The sequence below is a fragment of the Lycium barbarum genome, chromosome 10, assembly GCF_019175385.1.
Source record: "Lycium barbarum isolate Lr01 chromosome 10, ASM1917538v2, whole genome shotgun sequence".
NCBI classification, from domain to species: domain Eukaryota; kingdom Viridiplantae; phylum Streptophyta; class Magnoliopsida; order Solanales; family Solanaceae; genus Lycium; species Lycium barbarum.
In genome coordinates, this window is record NC_083346.1 from 32,457,613 (window position 1) to 32,476,723 (window position 19,111).

General features: G+C 36.1%; 2 protein-coding genes across 3 annotated transcripts; both read right to left on the minus strand.

Moving 5' to 3' along the window:
* Positions 1 to 3,050: 3,050 nt before the first annotated feature.
* Positions 3,051 to 9,100, minus strand: LOC132613782 (TMV resistance protein N-like). 2 transcript variants are annotated; one of them, XM_060328005.1, is made up of 6 exons: positions 8,718 to 9,100; positions 7,600 to 8,034; positions 6,039 to 7,134; positions 5,656 to 5,931; positions 4,240 to 5,319; positions 3,051 to 3,749 (listed from the first exon to the last, which is right to left on the minus strand). In XM_060328005.1, exons 2-6 carry the CDS (start codon positions 7,884 to 7,886, stop codon positions 3,252 to 3,254), a joined length of 3,237 nt encoding a protein of 1,078 aa, XP_060183988.1. In that variant the 5' UTR covers positions 7,887 to 8,034; positions 8,718 to 9,100; the 3' UTR covers positions 3,051 to 3,251. The 2 variants fall into 2 exon arrangements, with proteins under 2 accessions (XP_060183988.1, XP_060183987.1); XM_060328004.1 differs by lacking the exon at positions 8,718 to 9,100 and having other exon boundaries at positions 7,600 to 8,698.
* Positions 9,101 to 9,248: 148 nt separating this feature from the next.
* Positions 9,249 to 18,505, minus strand: LOC132613784 (riboflavin biosynthesis protein PYRR, chloroplastic). Its single transcript, XM_060328006.1, has 9 exons — positions 17,990 to 18,505; positions 15,981 to 16,115; positions 14,772 to 14,871; positions 14,540 to 14,665; positions 14,025 to 14,338; positions 13,297 to 13,416; positions 11,116 to 11,361; positions 10,906 to 11,031; positions 9,249 to 9,660 (listed from the first exon to the last, which is right to left on the minus strand). Exons 1-9 carry the CDS (start codon positions 18,362 to 18,364, stop codon positions 9,385 to 9,387), a joined length of 1,818 nt encoding a protein of 605 aa, XP_060183989.1. The 5' UTR covers positions 18,365 to 18,505; the 3' UTR covers positions 9,249 to 9,384.
* Between the last annotated feature and the right edge of the window lie 606 nt (positions 18,506 to 19,111).

Consider the following 19,111-nt stretch of genomic DNA (forward strand, 5'->3'; position numbering starts at 1 on the left):
TGTTGTATCTCATCATGCGATACTGGACGTTTTCCATCAGAGTCTAATTGCGTCAAATATATTAGGCGGAATAGTTTTAACTGTATTATTATTCCCTCCGTTTAGTTTATGTGATATAATTTTAATTCAGTATGGACTTAAAAAGAAAAAGTTAGAAGATTCTTGAAAAATTGTGATCTTAAATATCCTAATTGGGAAAGGAAATAAAACAGACACCATAAACTGTTGTACATGCAAGGTGGATCTAGGATTAAAAGTTTATGGTTTCAATACAAAAATTTCAAGTTAATATATGATAATAACAATTGGGTGCACATTTTAAATATTTATATTTCCACTCGAGAATCTCTCGAAAATGTGTTAAACATGGCTTAGCAGAAAACGAAATCAATATCTAACATTTATACATCAACTCCAAAGTCTTGAAAGCAAGAGCTAGCTTTAGCAAGTATATGTTTTCCAATAAACTAAAATTGAAAAAATGGACATGAAGCAAGAATCAAAGGCAAACGCGCGCGCACATATATATATATATATATATTTTGCCAGAAGAAGGATACTTCCTCTCAGTGAATGATCTAGTAAAAACCTTTCACCAACCTAGCTGTTGCTAGCTGGTGTATATCTAATGTATAACAAGTGCATAATTTATACTCACAGATTATACGGTGATTGTATATTGATTATACACTGTATGCTAACTAAAATTGGGCAATTTGCAGGATTGCTCTTCGCTGGGGGTGGTCTTTAATTTTTGCCCCTCAAAATGGTGGTCTTTAAATTTTGTTCTTCGGGTAGAAATTCTGCCTTCAGGCAGAATTTACATGGTGCAGGGAGAATTCACATGGGTAGAAATTCTGCTTGTGTGACCCAAAAGGCAGAATTTTCTAGCCAGATTTGCAAAATTCTGCCTTGCAATTTTTTTTTTTTTATTGAGGTGAGATTCGAACCCACAACCTCGGGGTGTTAGGCAAGGGGTAAAACTTAAAGACCACTAGTTTGAAGGGTAAAAATTAAAGACCAGCCCAAATGACGGGCAATCCGCGCAAAAAAAAAAAGACTAAAATTTATTAAGAAAAGTAAAAATTTGACCTTTTTTTTGTTGCGGGCTTTGTTGGGATGATGTATAGTGTGTAAAAAGAGAGATTTACAATACCAAAAGTAGGGGTGTACAAAGTAAACCGACAAACCGCACCAAAGCGATAAATTGAGTCAAACTAGAAAAAAAAAAACCCGACTAGTGGTTTGGTTTGGTGTTGAAAAAAAAAACCCCGACCATAATTGGTTTGGTTTGATTTTAACTGAAAAAAGTCAAACCGAACCAAACCAAACCAACCCCACATTACATGTATTCAATTTTTATAATATTTATACATAAAAATATTTATTTGTAATGTAATTTATAAATATTTCTTAAATTTTTTTGTAGTTTTTTTTTTTAATCTATTATCATATTTCAAGCTTGAAATTAGAATTTGGATGTCAATAAGTTTTATATCCGATGGATGTTAGTAACTCAAATAAAGTCCAAACCAAAACCAACTCAACACTAATGCTAACAAAAGAAATTCAATTTACCACTAGAAATGACAATAATGTTGGATATCTATTCTTTAGTTTTGCATAATTGATTTAGAAAGTGAAAATACATAACTTAAGTTTTTTTTCTTTGTCATGTAATTAATACTTATTAGCCGTACTTATTTTAGCATGACTTAGTATTTTTAGATTATGGTCATTTTCTTTATGGCTTGTTAATTAGCAATATTTATTTTAACCGATTTTATTAGCTTTTGTTGAATATTTTAATACAATGTCATCACTCTTCTCACATTTTTTGTGTTTTCTTAAGAAACACCTTAATTATATAGTTGAATCTTACTAGAACTAAAGAAATATATGAAATATAAGTTATATGTTTTGTAACAAGACTATTCCAAAAAAAAAACCCGAGAAAACCCAAGGTTGAAAAACTTGAATTTTATTGGTTTGGTTTGGTGTATAAATTTAAAAACCCGACGCAATTGATTTAGTTTGGTGTTTAAAAAATCCGAATTAACCCGATCCATGTACACCCCTAACCAAAAGCCCGAAGGGACCCATTATTTTTAAAAAGAATCACACTCATTAGTTTTTACAAAATTTAGCTAGTAGAATATAAATGTATACAGTATATACTGATTGTATACGTTTTTTTTTTTTTTTTTGTGCGGTTTGCCCTTCAAAAGCACTTTTAATTTTTACCCCTCAAATTGGTGGTCTTTAATTTTTTCCCTTCGCCTAATACCCAAATGTTCTGGTTCTAACCCCAGCTCAGTAAAAAAAAAAAGAATTTCGCAAGATAGAGGTTTGAATTCATGAGGCAGAGTTTTGCATTCAAAATTCTGCCTGCAGGTATAAGGCAAAAGGCAGAGTTTTGGCATGCCTAAAGGCAAAAATCTACCTTAAGGCAGAGTTTGCCTCAAAACTCTTCCTGATTAGGCAGAGTTTGACTGCACACTCTACCTTAAGGTAGAGTTTCAAACTCTGCCTGAAAATAGCAAAATTCTGTCTTGCGAATCCAAACTCTACCTTGCGATTTTTTTTAAAAAAATTTTTTACTGAGCAAGGGTTCGAACTTGAAACCAAGGGGTTCTAACGAAGGGCAAAAATTAAAGACCATCAATTTAATGAGAAAAATTAAAGACTACCCCAAAATAAGGGCATTCGTGCGAATTGCCCGTTGTATAATTATTATTCACTTATTAAACATTAAATATATACTTGCTCTAAAGGTAGAGTCGTTACTGAAGCTTTTGTGTCAAAAGAGTTACTAAACTAAATATTTGCCATTTTTTCCCGATAAATGTGACAACATTGACAGCATGAAGTGTGACCAGACCTATTAGAAAATGTTACGCTTTTATAACTGTCTTCCAACATGGCGGAAATGGAGCTTTCTTCTTCTTCTTCTTGCTTATCAGTTCGTTGGATACAGTTGTTTTTCTTTTTTAAGTTTGAGAATTCTCTCTCGACGGAGAAATTATTACTTGTTGCAAAGTTGCCAATTAATATCATGATTGACCTTGTCATCGTCTTGGCAGTTCATGTACTTTATTATACTGAAAATACTTACATCACTTTGTTCAATCATAAAATGGCTAGTGGAGCATCATTGATCCATAACAAAAACTAAAGTCAATCCTAAATTGGTCAATCGAAAGTCAGCCACGAATATACAAGAGAGAGAACACACCTCATCTGAAATAGCTTCAAGATGAGAAAATCTGTAACTCATCAGTGTACACGAGACGAATTCCCCAACTTTTCAGGAAAATATGTTTCCTCAAAGAATTTGCAGAAAAATGGATCTCAGACCAATTGTTTGGGCTGTCTAAGTGGTTCTTGTACATTGACCAATATTCCTCAAATGGCACATAGGCAAGACATGTGTGATCTGAAGCAACATTCTTGTTTGTCCCTACAAAACCAATGTTCATTAGGCAACTCGTGCTCCTCCTGTAGTGGCTTTTGATTGTAAACTCGATCGAAATGCCTGGCATTCCCTGTAGGTAATCTTCATTAACTGATAACCATGTTGTTTCAAGGTCAGACACAACACAGATGGCAAATCCCATGAACTTATCATTGTACCAATTGTTTGGCAGCTGCATTGAAACTGAAGTTCCATAAAGTTTGTTGCCAAACCACTCTGGACCTTGTTCTCCAGGTAAGTAAATGCTAAAGTGACCACTTTTAACAATGCACTTCTGCAGAATAAAATCATAGTATTCATGTTAGTTTAAGAATCTATCTATTGTTTCATTGAATTTGGAAATGGCTGTAAAGACCATATACTATTTCTTAATGATCATATACTACTACACTCCAGACTCCCCTTAATAACGTTGACGCTGATGGATTTATCTAATTCTCTATAGCTGTTATGTTCTTCCCTTCAAATTAGCATTACTTTCATCTATTATCATTTTCGCCAGTGTTTAAACTCACAGTGATCAAATGTCTGATATGCTATATCTCGAATGTACGAAAGTAAAAGGCATATGAAGATAGTGTTGAAGTGTGTGACCATCGCATCTAAAAGCTTAAGCTATTCGATGAGTACACTTTATTAATGACCCGTCATAACTTGAGAGGATTAGGCATTGTGTGAAATACTATTCCTGATTGTACAAAAGTAAAGGGTATGAAGACAGCAATAGGTAAGGATGAAGGTGTAAAGAAGGGAGGGGTAGAGACCTTGAATAGGTGAAGCCACAATGAGGTAGCCATGTGATGAGTCTGCTGATTCTGAAGTAGTCCAACACAATTAGTGAATGATATTCGCTGCAACATTTTGTACTTGGTTAATATTCCCATATCACTCATTAGGGATGCACAATTATCTGCAAAAACCTCCTCTATTGTTGTCGGAAGTTCTGGCAACCTTTCAAGCCTCCCACAGCCCACGAGCTCAAGGATTCTGAGCCGAGGAAGCATCTTAAGACTTGCTTGAGAGATATCGACAAAATTATTCCTGCCAAGATTTAGCTCAACCAAAGAAGATAAGCATCCAAGATCGCTTGGAATTCCTTCATCCAACATACAGCAATCACTAAGATCCAATTTCCTCAAAGAAAATAAACCGGAAAAGGAAGAAAACATCAAACTTGTTGGCTTGCGATTTTTTCTCAATGCAGAGAAAAGTGAACTCCATGACTGAGATACCATTTCTTTACATCCATGAAAAGATAATGTCTTAAGGTTCTTCAATAGTGTAATGGAGGATGGTGGACTTTGAATGGCAGTTTCGTCGCAATAAAGCTCCTCCAAGATTTCTATATGTCCTATTTCCTCTGGCAACTTTTCTAGCTTTGAACATCCAGATAGAATAAGAATCCTAAGACATTTTAGTTGGCCTATAGTTTTTGGTAAATTTGTAAGATTCCTGCAGTATCTTAGATTCATCAAGCGAAGGCCAGTGAGGCGTTCAATTGATGAAGGCAGCTCTTTTACAGCTGTCCCTTCCAAGTAGACCTCAGATAAGCAATTCATGTCATCCATGATTTCTGGGAAATTTCCAAGTTTGAAGCAGCCAGAAAGAATCAAAGTCTCAAGATTATCCAATTGAATATTGCTTGGAAGGCTCTTAAGATTCCTGCAGTTCTTCAGGTTTAGTAGAACAAGCTTTTCGAGAAATCCAACAGAAGGATGGATCTTAATTATACTCGAACAATCTTCAAGAATCAACTTCTCAAGATTGGGGACTCCACTGAAATCTGGACAGCTGACTAGCTTTTGGGAGTGACTAAGGTTGAGAAACTTCAGTTTGTCTAGGACCTGTTAACAGAGAAGGAAAGGCAACTCACTTCAGATTCATTATTAATAGTAAGAGATAATTACAGTCCAATACCTTTTGGTGATCTAATTTACAAAATATCCAGCATAAGTATAGGTTATGTAAATTAAGTATAAATATATATATAATATACATATTGTATACATAAATATACACATAATATACGTAATCAGTGTATATATTTTGTATATTTTGGCTGGCGCCAGCAATTAATTTTGGCTGATGGGCCAAAAATGAAAAAAAAAATCCCTAATAGTAATCCTTACTCAAAAGACAAAGATAGTAACAAATTAAATTACATCCAACTAATATTATACCTTTATTCCTTTCCACAAGTGTACAAGGCGGCTATACTGCATTTTCAGACAAACAAGCCTTTCTGCTTGAAAACTTGTTGGAAGTGATTTCATAGGGTAGCCATGCCAATGAAGCCATATCAATTTATTTGGAAGAAAAGCAGGGGCTATGGAGACACAGGCATTGTGTATCTTGAGCAGCCTCAGGTTGTCCGTATATTTGAAGGCTTCTGCATCGACATTTATGTCTCTTGGAATAGGCAAGCGCAACCATATGCCTTCCACAGCTTTTGTGGCCTATAAGAGGAATGAAATGTAACATTAATGTTAGGGAAATGAGTACTTAAGTTCTTCTTTTTCATTCACCTGTACGATCAAAAAGTGATGCTGCAGTATATACTTACCACACTTTTAGCCAGTACGTCAAAAATATCCTCGGGAGACCACAACCTACTATACTTGCCAAGATTGTCTGAAGCTGCTTTACGAATAATATGCCAACCCATCTCTTGTATCAACTGATGCATCATAATCCGACCTTTTGAAACAGTTATAAGAGATTTTTCCATGAGATTCCTTATGCCAAGGGCAGGTGTAAAACTGAAACTGTGAAGAATTCTCATAACTGAATCTTTTTTCTTCCCTTTAAAGAAACATGCAATATCTAAGAATATCTTTTGGTCAACCTCACTTAGTCGATTGAAACTTACGTTGAGTTTTTCTACAATTTGTCCATCTGGAATTTTCTGGAGTCTTTCCACTGCATCCCTCCACACAGGCATGCCACCACCATACAGAGAGGAACCTAAAACTCTAAGAGCTAATGGAAGACCGCCTGCATACCGAACAACTTCAGCTGTGATTTCTTTATATTCATTTTTAGGATGGGTTTTCTGGAATGCATACCGACTAAAGAGCTCAATACTTTCATCAGTGTTTAACAGACTCACTTTATACATTTTGTCCACCTTATATCTCATAAGCAAGTGCTTATCCTTTGTTGTTATGATGATTCTACTGCCTTCACCAAACCAATCATGGCTTTTAGCAAGGGCATCTAGTTGGTCTCCATGATTGACATCATCAAGAACAATTAAAACCTTTTTCCCATTTACTCGTCTTCTTACTGAGCTGATCCCGTCAAATATGTTATTTACTCTTTGATCTTTTAACTGAATTATTAGTTCGGAAAGAAGTATCTGCTGCAAATGTGGGATACCATGTTTGACAGAATTTTCTCCAACTTCATGAAGGAAAGTGGCACCTTCGAAGTGACTGTAAATCTTGTCATAGATGGCTCTTGCAATAGTTGTTTTTCCGATTCCGCTCATTCCCCATATTCCAACGAATTGAACTTTATCAGACCTCAGATCCAACAAGGAATACACCCTCCCCATTCTGGAGCGTATTCCAACAAGATTTTCAGTAGCATCACAAGCAGTATGACCTATTTTCTCCGTGACACATTTTACAATTAACTGAATGCATTTTGATTCGTGCCTGATATCAGGAAAAAAATGAATCACAAACTTGATGGAGACGGCTATTATTATGCAAGTCCACACAGAAAAGGTTCATTCATGTGTAATGTTCTTAAATCCAACTTAGCAGATAACTAAGGTACCTTCTGTTCTATCTCATTTAGGAAAAGAAAGATAGTAGAAATGAATAGAAAACTTTCTAGAGCAACATTTCCATCAGAACTATTCCCTCCAACTTTTAGTAAATCAGATACAGTTAAAACTTTTATAATTTATATTACATTGTTCGATAAGATTGTCTTGCCTTAACCACGCTAGGCTAAGATTTTTCTTACTCAAGCGGTATATAATTCAAGAACTAAACTGTCTTTGTATGTAATAGAGTTTCCGCCTGAGTGTTTACCTAGTACTTGTGTTGTTCTTATGGCAAACAAAGCACAATTGGAAGTTAAAAACAAATAGCTAAAAATAAACATAAATTTACCCGTTAGCAATATTCGGCAAATCCCAGCCAGATTGATTTGCTGCTTCCGTCATAGCTGTCCGCCATCTCTTCACCCTTTCTTCATCATCTTTGAAATTTAACTCATGTTTAGCGAAAAATTCACCAACACTTGCTTTTTGTTTTCTTACGGCCAAGGGATCCACATCATAGAAGATAGGAAGAACAATCTGTCCACTGAGTTTCATGCATTCAGTGATCTTAACAAGCTCGTCTAGACACCATGAGGAAGCAGCATAGTTTTGGGAGAATATGATGATGGCAATCATCGACTCTTCGATGGCTTTGAGAAGTGAGGGTGAAATAGAGTTCCCCCTTTCAAGTTTCTCATCATCTTTGAAGGTGTGAATTCCTCTTTGATGCAAAGCTGTATATAGATGGTCGACGAAATTCTTCCGTACATCCTCTCCTCTAAAACTTAAGAAAACATCATAAGTGCATGGCCAAAAAGAAGAAGAAGAAGATGATGACGAAGAAGAAGAAGCAGCTCCTGTTTCAGCCATTGAGAGACAATATGCAAAACGCAAACAAGAACAATATGTAGCAAAGTCTACAATTCTCCTCTCTGCTCAAGTCAAATAAATGACAAATATCTGATTCAGCAGTTCAGAATAAGTATGATTTTATTATATTTTATATAAAAATGGTCTTTCTTATTTGCTGTAAATATACACATAGTTCGAGCCTAGAGCAATGGGATTAGTTGAACCGGTAGAACTTGCCCTAGGTCCGCCTTTGCAGAATTCCACGAACCAAAAGTCAAGAATCAATTTCTGCTTATTCTAAGTTGGCCCTTGAACATATTATTTTGCTTTAACTTGTTTAATAATAATAAATGAAAATTCAGAGAAGAAGCAAGTTACCTACCACCACAGCACGTTAGACATTGAGAAGGAATATGATTAGTTGTGTAGATCATTTGAAAATTGGCCGCTAACAGACTGAATCGTAACTCTTGAAGCTGATTTTTGGCAAACTTTAAAATATTATTCAGGCTATGCATTTAAAAAAGTGGACATTCTTTTGACTTGTTCAAATTAATACTACCTTCCAGTTTAAATAAATATTAGTGAAAGATAACTTGGAAGCCTCTAACTTACTTTATAAATGTTCAACAATAAACCAGCTCTCCATCTCCATTTTCGGGTTGCGAAAATAGGTAAACGTGGTTGTTTGCTGAGGAGCTCAGACGTGTTACAGAACAAATATCATCCTGCAAAACCCAGTGAAAACAGCCATTTTGGCCCTTAGACATCCCGCCCTCTAAAATTTATTTTTAACCCCCGAGTATACATAATTACACTTTTAACCCTATTTGTCATTTGCTTTAATCTCTAACATCACCGCAATTACTCTTAACACTTCGCTACACATCGAAATATTTGGCATCAGCATATTCCTACAAGTTCCAATGTATCTAAAGCATAATGATCTCCACAAGAACCAAAAGAGGATTTATTACACACTAGCAGGCCAATGATTTCTCTATGCACGATAATAAATGAATCTCAAGGATAGATACAATGTCTCAAGCCCAAACAAATTGACATGGACTATATGAATCCCCAGAGACCACGTTTCCCCATTTAAATTCATGTTAGGCTAACATCTTATAAATTAAAAATGGAAAGTACTAAAGATTCTCTATAATCAGAATAAATAGATAAGTCATGATCAAAAGGCTTAGTTTTCTGCCATGATCAAAAGGCTTAGTTGTCTTGATAGATTACAACATTAGCCTAACATTGTTAGGACAGAAATACTCTACTATTTATTTTCTGATGTTTGATGAAGCAAAGAATTTTGACTTGTTGAAGAGTCACCTAGGAACTCAGATCTCAACTTCATTAGCAACCTTCCAAGATAGTTAAGGCCTTCTCCGTCTCGACCTCCTCCCCAGAAGAGATCATGGGGTGAACCCTCCACAAGAACAGAGCCCGCAGTTGAAAGCAACAAAGAGTTTAAATAGGGGTATGTTGTGAACTTGCATTTTAAAGCCTTATACATGACGTCAATCTTGATAGATTCCCAGTCCGGTCTTACCTGGAACACACAGGAATAGAAGGGGAATGAACAGAAGTTAGACCTTAATTGCATTATACACTACGGACCATTAATACAGAGATAAAAGGTCCCATTGAGAGCAAGCAAAAAAGAGGATGGTGCAGAACCAATAGGTTATATTAAGATGGATCATCCATGTCTCAATTTCTTAAAATTGCTGGAATTAGCAAACAGTTTGGAAACAAAACTCCTTATACACTTATAAGTGTGGAAATGCTAAGGTAATGTTTGCTGCTGAACTATAACTCTTTGTTGCACATTGGCAATATTTCCAAATTCTCCTCTGCTTAATATTGCTACCAACATTTCAACTTAACTACTTCTTTGAAGCATCCTTTCTGGAATCTGACTTACCTCGCCCTGGGATTGTGGATGGACTCTCAATTCTCTATGATGTCTAGACCATACAATATTTTCAGGAACAAGCAGATCAAAATATATATTTTTGCCTGTATTTATTCTGAGTTTGAGGTTGCAGATGAATTCATCTTCTTTTTATCAAACATATCTTTGTTTTCAATATCTTTGATTAGTTTGGTGGTTACTTTTATGAACCAATGAAAAATACCTATGATTTGATACAAAATAAATTGTTCATTATTACTTTTTATAGACAACCGAATAGGTTCGATAATCAATACCCCCTTCAGTATTACCGGGGATCTGCTGCCAGCAATTTCAAAAATCATTTTTTCATTTGATAGAACTGTGTTGTTTAAATAAACTAGTTTTACTTCATAATACAAACTAAAACACTTCCTGTGGAATTTTAATTTATTTATTTTGGCTCACTAAGCCACGGAGGCAGGATCTAGAGTATCGTCTACGGGTTCACGTGAACCCATTAGCTTTTGTCCAAACCTTATATATGTATTAAGAAATCTGCTAAAATATCTATAATTATTCGATTGTGAACCAGTTATTATCGCATACTAACTTGAGATTGTTATAAGAACCCATAAACTTCAAATCCTGAATCTGCCTCTACTAAGCCACTTTAGAAATACCATTTAATACGAAGTAGATAGCTTCTGACCTCACCCATTTATGATCAAGCATTCACAATATAATTGATTATATTCTGCTATCTAGTTAAGTGGCATGCTTATGCTTTCTAAACACATGAATAAGGAACCACTAGAAAAATGATTAGCATTTTTTTTTTCACCAGAAAAATGATAGTACATGGAGAAGCAATGGGAATATGTTGTAAGAAAAGAATACCAGATTAGGTTGCTGCCTCTGTATTCTCCTTCCAATCCGTGCTGCTTCCTCAGGGCTCTTTGCACATTTTATTTCTTCAATACAGATCTTAGCTACAGGATCAGATGCCCCAACAAACTTTTGCGCCTTCAATCAAAGAATTATTTATCAAATGTCTGAGACATGCTGCAAATAATAAAGTTTTTTCTTTACGTTTTTCAAGGAAATGACCTGGTAATAATGCTCTACACTGGACCAGGTGACAAGTTCTCCAATTTCATCGGGCATTTGAATTGGATGGAGAGAGAAGTTTGAGAAGGCACCATATGGATCCCACGTCTTGTAAAAGAATATGATGTTTGATTCATAAGGAGAAATGGTAGGGTCAATGGCTGAAGTTTCTTGTATTGATGGAATAGTAGGTGTCAGGTCAGGAACTGGCTGCAGAAACCCACTAACAAGTATGTCGGGTCCAATCTGCATTTTCATATGACTTACAGAGTTTAAAAATTAACTAACAGAAAAAATAGTCATGAATAAAAGGTAAGTCAGAAGAAGGGGAAACAGTCCAAAGGGACAACAAGGTTTCACTTTATCTTGTTTTATTTCTTGAAGGCGGTTGATAGCTAATCCTACCTGCCGCTTCGCCTAAGAAATGATATCAGAGAATGACATTGAAAATCCTTCAAAACAGAGCAATCGCCTAAGAAATGATATCAGAGAATGACATTGAAAATCCTTCAAAACAGAGCAATTGAAATGCAATATAACTTTTAGCAATTATTGCATGCATTACAGTTCTACTAAGTCAAAGAAACACATAAATGAACAAAAAATTGCCATGTGGTGTTGTACCATCTTATTGCTATAAGGTGAAATTATTTCAGCATTTGGGTTCATCAATAATTAGATATTAATGGCATGGAGACGTTTGTTTTTTACTGCCTTCACAGATTATCATAGTGATACAGGATGTTAAACATTTTGTTCGAAGCTACAATGACACTTAGTTAAAGGCTAGCCAAAGGAAGTAATATCTGCTTTTCAGAGGTGGGGCCGCATAGGCAGCACCATACCTACAACGTGCAATGTGGGACCCTCGTTTAACAGACTTCCGAGCAAACCAATGGTAACTAAAAAGAGTTTAAAGATTTGGAATGGCAGATAGATTGCAGAAGTTAGCGTCTGATAACACCTAAACATAATCCTTTAACTTGAGCATATGCACAAACAAGAGATATGAATATGAGCAATACGAGTAAAGGAGAAATACAAAAAGAAAGACACTTTAATTGGCATGCTAGCATTGGCACATGGGTAATGAATGAGGAACATAACCGAGTTCTAACTTAAGCAAATATCTTCTTTTTTTTTTTGTCAAAGAGATAGAAGTAACATGGGACTAACTAATTTATCCTGCAATTCCTACTTATCCTTTTATATGCATGCTGAAATTTTGACGACTTTTTCTCTAGCTTCTTCCATTTTGAAAGCTAAACTTCCCTCCGTAAAATAATGACATAATATAATCTTCTACACCTCAATCACAAATTAGTTAAGGTCAGCTACATGAATCCTTTGATTACATTGTGCCTATTCAGCCATTCAGTTCAAAGGATTCATTAAACCTAGAATACTTTACGCTAGCCATTAACCTCTTGCAGCCCTTCTACTTTATTTGAGTTTGATATCGGCTGTGCTTTGTGAAGCTCCCACATACAGAGTGTTCCTCCAAGGGGAAAACTTTTATAAATTCCTTTGTTTCCAAGAACTTAGAAACCTAAAAGGACTATAGGAGTAACTCATCTTCTTAGGGAAGGTGAAAGACCACATTTTGCATTCCATTTCTGCATATAGTTTGTCGAGCACATTGTTTTAAATATCAGGAAGGCCATTGTGATTCCTTTCACTGTAAATAAGCTACTTACAACCAGGCGATTAGGCTTCAGGAAGAGAAAGTAACAAAAACTGTTACAGCATGCTGCTTAGACAATTGGCTTAGACATGGAATCATAGTGTACATGGTTGCCAAGAAATTCAACAACATTCAACGACAAAGTGTAATTGGCATCTAAAATCTATAAAAAGGAATTTAATCAATCATTAAGTAAACGTTGTTTTATTTTTTTTACTTCAGCAGATTTATCACCAGGAGATAAAATACAAGGAGCTAGACTCAAATAAGAAAACACCAGAAATTTGGACAAGACCAAAAAGAGAAAAATGCGCAGGTTGTAACTTGTGCACACTATACATAATTGAGGATTAAGCCAGACCAGGCAGCACTACATGCATTTCTCTTTCCCTCTTTTGTTTTGGTTGGGGGTGAGGGAGTGGTTGACGATAAGGGACAGCAATACATGCATCTAATATGCACATAATCAGAAAATTTAGAGGAGAAGCATATCAAACCTGCTCATAGCAAACATCAATTAGTTCCAGAGCCTGGGTCATCTCTACCATCCCAAGTTCACCAACTGGAGATGGTGCATTCTTCCCACCTATAATTTTGGGAGCAACAAATGCATGTACCTGCAGTAAGGTTTGACATATATAACTGCAATAAGAAACCAAAATTTCTCTCCATATGCAAACTATCTGAAGATTCCTTGTAGTAGAGCAGACAAAAATCTGTTTAATTACTCAGTCAACTAGAAGAGCTGCCAACAAACAGGACTCCTGAATTGTCAATAAGACGAAGAATACCATAAAGAGTGAAACTGCAAATAAAGGAAGGAAGAAACATGAACCCCTGGGTGTTTGATATACTACACTCTGAGCATTGATTGAAAATTTCGACAGAACAAGGAATAATATAGAGTGAAACAAAACAAAAATGTGCACTAGACAAGTCAGACTGATGCCCTTATTTAGTTAAAACACAGTAGAATTAGATAAGTATCTATCTTTCAATCTGAACTGTTCTGAAGCAAAAAGCCCCTGAATCAGGCAGCTAGTTGTCATTCACTGGTGTCAAAAAACAAAAACTTCTAAAAAGGTTTAAAAGAAAATCAAAATTATTCTTTCAGTTGTATACTTTCCATTTCAGAAATTGAAGAGAATAGGAATCTTCCTGACAAGTAATAATAGCTCAACAGGAGATTAAAAAATGATAGCAAAAAAAGATAATGAGAGTATACCTTGTGTATGACCCCAGACGAAATAGCAGATGCAGCGAGTGTCCCTCCACACTCCCACAGAAGGGAGAGGTAACCACGATCATATAAGTAATCCATAACATCTCTAGGATCTAAAATATCAAATTCCACCACTTCAACGCCTTTGGATGCAAGCAATCTCTGAAAACTCCTCCTTGCACCTCTTTGTGTAGCAACTATGGTGGGGACCTCAGAAACATTCCAAATATGTGCTTCTTCAGGAAGATCAAGAGTTTGAGATAATACAATACGCCGAGGCACATGGCCACCTCCATGTCTAGCCGTCAAACGTGGATCTAGAACCCAAAACCAAAAGTATAGTGGCAGTAAGATATCGGGGCATCTCATCAAAGTTAAGCAGCATAAAGCCATTTTGAGTATCTCTAAAAAAGTGGACAGGATATTTATAGCATTCAGGACATTATAGAGGAACCGGAAATGTTGACAGGATATTTATAGCATTCAGGACATGCATAGAGGAAGGAGAAGAGTAATACTGTCTCTGCGCACAGTATTTCCTCCAACAATAACAGCATCACTTCTACCCCGCATTTCAAAAACTCGAGTTCTTGACTTTTTGCTACTGATCCATGATGCATGACCACTACTAGCAGCAATTTTCCCTGTGTACACCAAAATGTGACCACAGGTGATTGTCCAATTTGTTAATGAAACTTGTGATTTGTTACCATAACACTGCTGTTGCAACATCATAGGCTCTGTGCTCACCATCAAGTGTCATTGCGTACTTGAGAACAGAGAACGGGACTCGAGACGCAGCTCTATATAGTAAAGGAGCATTGACAAAAAGGCAGGCTTTGAGAGCCTCCTGAAAATTGTAGAATGTAAGTGTAAGCTCTACACAGAGAAATTGAAGAACGTATGGATTAGCGCTAAAATGCGAAAATATTTCCCATGAGAAGATTGATTTACCAAAGCAACACATTAACAGTATATTGAATTTAGATTTCTTCTTCATTTTCTGTCGTAACTTTTGCAGAACAAATGTTTTTTTATTTTCAGGGAACATCTAAAACTGATCTTAATAATGCAAACACTAAACTATTAATGTATCTTTTTGTTTTTTTGATAAGCGTGGTGTTCGGGTCAGCTTGCGCGCACCTTGACTCATTCCACGGGGTACCTGTCACCTCCAACCCGCAACAGGTACCAAGTAACTCTGTCCACCAAGGCTAGAACAAATGGAAAGAAATCACCAAGTGTTTTTGTCTCTACTAAGGGATGCAAAACTGATGCAATTAGCAAAATTTCTGGTGTGACCTATGTGACACAGCGACGAGAATATTGTACTTAAATTAAGTCTCCCACCCATACTTATATATCAAAATTTCTTTGCAACTTAGTAGTGAAAATTCTTGGTCTCTAACAAGGAGTCTGAATCAGAAAAGCGGAATTTAGCATAAATTTTGTGGTGATTTAACATAAATGCTAATTATCAGATGTAAACATGCATGAATGGTATGATTTCTTTCAAAGATGATAACACATTTTATAGATTTTTTTTTTTTTTTTTTGATCAAGTGCATTTTATAGAATATTTTAAATTCCCGGGAACCATAAAAGCAATTTTTTTAAAGATTTCTTCTTGAGGTAGCAAAATGAGTATATGGTTTTTGTAAGAACATTTAGCACCATACCACTAATGATGGTACTTTCTTCTTTCTTTTTTGTCATTATTGAGACTTCTAATCACGTCAAATGTGAAAAGTAGATAGACATTTACCATACGTGTGAGGAAAAAAACAAGGACACGTGTGACGAAGAAAATCAGAAGTGCAGTAGCGCTACCTTTTTTTGTATAATGTAGAATGTTTTTTATAGCTCCGGAACTAAGAATTGAGAGCTTGCAATGAGTTAATTTTGCCACACAGAAGACCATCAAGTGCCCATTCCAGGATGTACTACATATTAGATTACCTCAATAGTCTTATTCTGTGTATCTTCCCCAAGCACATCAACTTGAAGACCTTCACTTCTCAACGCGTGAATGCCATGGCCACGAAGGTGTTGCAGCGGATGCCGTATCCCAATAACAACTCTACTAATTCCTGCCTAACAAAGATGCATCAATTGCATTTCCAGCTAAACTTCAACACAAAAGTGTGCATATTATCAACTTTTGTAATCTGTCTTCCTGGCTAATAAGGTCGTAAAACAGATGAATCTTTTAAATTGTTACATGAATTCTCCTCCCAACAAGAATACACTATGGTACCAGACTCCTTAAAACCATAACACGTGAAAAGATTACCCCAAAGCTGGATGCATTCCGATTAAAACACAAATCATTAACAACAGAATTAACTGTCGGCTAGTCAGACAAGCATACACTTCCGTGGAAGCCAATAATTGAACTATTATTTATGCTTCTAACATCACAGTCCACTGAAAAGGGTGATGCAGTCAAACAGCAAAAGGATGAGAACCTGGAAAGCAGTCCAAATGCACGTATTGGTTCTTCTCAATGCAGAAGATTAAGATTGATTGAATTTTGTTTTTACATTTCTGGGGTAAAGAGTCTTTTGTATGGAGTCTGAGTCAATACTATAGCTTTTGGAATCATTGTAATTAGGTCCATTAGGACTCACTGGATCTTCTGTAAATCTGGATGCGAGCATAGTTTTTTGTGCTGATGAATATACAGCTACCATTATCAAAAAGCATATATGTTTACAAAAGTAAGAGATGCGATTGGGATCTACTGACAGCAAACTAATCTAATAAATGTATTATGTCTGTGAATTCTTTAAACAAATATCATTTTGTATCTGCTTCTAGTATATGATGGTATTTTTTTTTTTTTTTGATTAAGCACCGGGTGTCCGGGTCTCTTTGAGCCCCGACTAATCCCGGGGGCGCACAGGCCCTCGGCAAGGAGTTTCCCGCAAGTGCACCACGGTTAATTCAGGGTTTTACCCCAGTCCGATGGCCCTCAGAAATTGTTTGCACCCAGTGGGTTTCGAACTTGAGACCTTGAAAGGGAGCACCCCAAGGCTCAAGCCAATTACCACCAGGCCAACCCCTGAGGGTTATATATGATGGTATTCTTTGAGCGCCTTTCTCTCAATTGTCACAAAAAGAAAAAATCTCTAACTTTACCAATCCATTTTACATGGTAGAGCCGGTGGCGGATCTAGGATATTCTATGAGGGGGTTCGAAAAATAAAAATGTAGTGCCCGAGGCTTGAACTTGGAATCTCAAGGTGAATTTTGAATCCCCTAAACCACTAAACCAACCCCTACTCTTGTGTTCAAAATTTATATATGTGCATAAAACATATAAAAATACCTTATATATATAGTGTAATTTTTTGCCAAGGGTTTTGGGGTGAACACCCTCAATGGGATGTAGATCTGCCCCTGGGTATAGCGGTGATATCAGTGATTCTGCATAAGGACAACATTTTTTATGTTGAATGAAATAAAGTGTTTAGGGCCCATTTGGCCATGGATAGTTTTCACTTTTTTCCGGGAAAACTGTTTGGACATAGAATTGTCACAATTTTCCAGAATTCGACAAACTCCAAAAAGCTGTTTTCACTCCAAAACCATTCGCAAAAATCCAAAAAAAAAACTCCAATTGACAAAGGGAGCAGTACTTTTTTCCAAATTTCACAATTTTTATGTCCAAACGTACACTTAAGTTCCTAAAGCAGAAGACTTGATCAAAAATCCTCAACGAACATATTGAAGGAGAGAAATGTCAATTCAATCGAGTAAATTTACCTTGATCAGAGCGCAAAACTTAAATTCTTAAAGGAGAAGACTTCATCCAAAAACAATGCAGAAGAACTAGTTTGTTTTTAAAGTAGAAAATTCATTTTAGACAAACACTTAATGTGCAAATGACATTGAAAGTAGGAACACACTCAGCAATACAAAGTCTGAACATATTTGATGGAGAATTCAATTGAATAAAATTTTACCTTGATTAGCGCGGAAACAGCACTGTTATTACTATGACAATCGCCAGGTTCCATATTAAGATAAGCAGTAGCACCTCTACACTGTTCCCCAGCAGCTTCAACAGCTTGTACCTCAGCCGGAACAGTTCCTTCAGCGTACAAGTAACCTTCTCCGACAACAGTACCATTTGGAACGGTGGCGATAACGCAACCGAAGTTAGGATGAGGTGCGGTTAATCCTGCTGATTTGTCGGATAATTCGGCTGCGCGTTTGATGTACAATGAATCAAGCGCGTGGGAAGAGGAAGATGAAGTGGGTGTGTAATTGTTGTTGAAAGAAGCAGCAATGGGTTTGTAGAGAAGGGGAGTAGCTAATCCTCCTAGTAAATGTGCCATAGATTTTGTGATTAACTTTGAAGATAATTGCAGAGAAGTAATGTTTAATAGCTTGGGTGAAGAAGAAGCAGCAGCTTGTATGAGCTTGGGCCGTAATTATCTGAGTCTCCTATCTGGGTCATTTGCACTTTTGGCCCTATTTTGTGCTCGTCTTTAGTTTTTGACCAACTTACACAAATGACGGCTCATTGGGTTTTTTTTTTTTTCTTTTTTCGAGAATAGCTACGCTTTTATTAATTATATTTCGTAGCTACAATAACGTGTATTCAAATTCGACTGTATTCCAATTCAATTGTACTTCGCTATATTCATTTGTAACTACTTTTATATTGTATTCAACTTAGAAGAGAAAATGCATAAAAACACCCTCAAACTTGTCCCGAATTACCAGTAACACACTTATACTTTGCGGGGGTCCTATAACCCCTCTGAGCTATTTTAAACTGAAATATTTATATTCTTAAGTGATGACGTGGCATAGCAAGTGTACTCACTCTCTTATAGGCAAGTGAGAGGCCAAAAAGTAAATAAGGGAAAAAAAAAAACTAATTTGACAAGTGTCATTTCTTAATTGGAAACTATACAATTAATTAAATTTGATTAACTATATTCACACACGCACACAATCTCTCTCTAGCCCCTTCCCTCTTTTACATATCTGCAACTCAGTCATCGAAACAACATTGTCGGCCATCATCCCCTTCCAAATATTTCTATCTTCTCCTTCTTTCATCTTAATACGCGGTG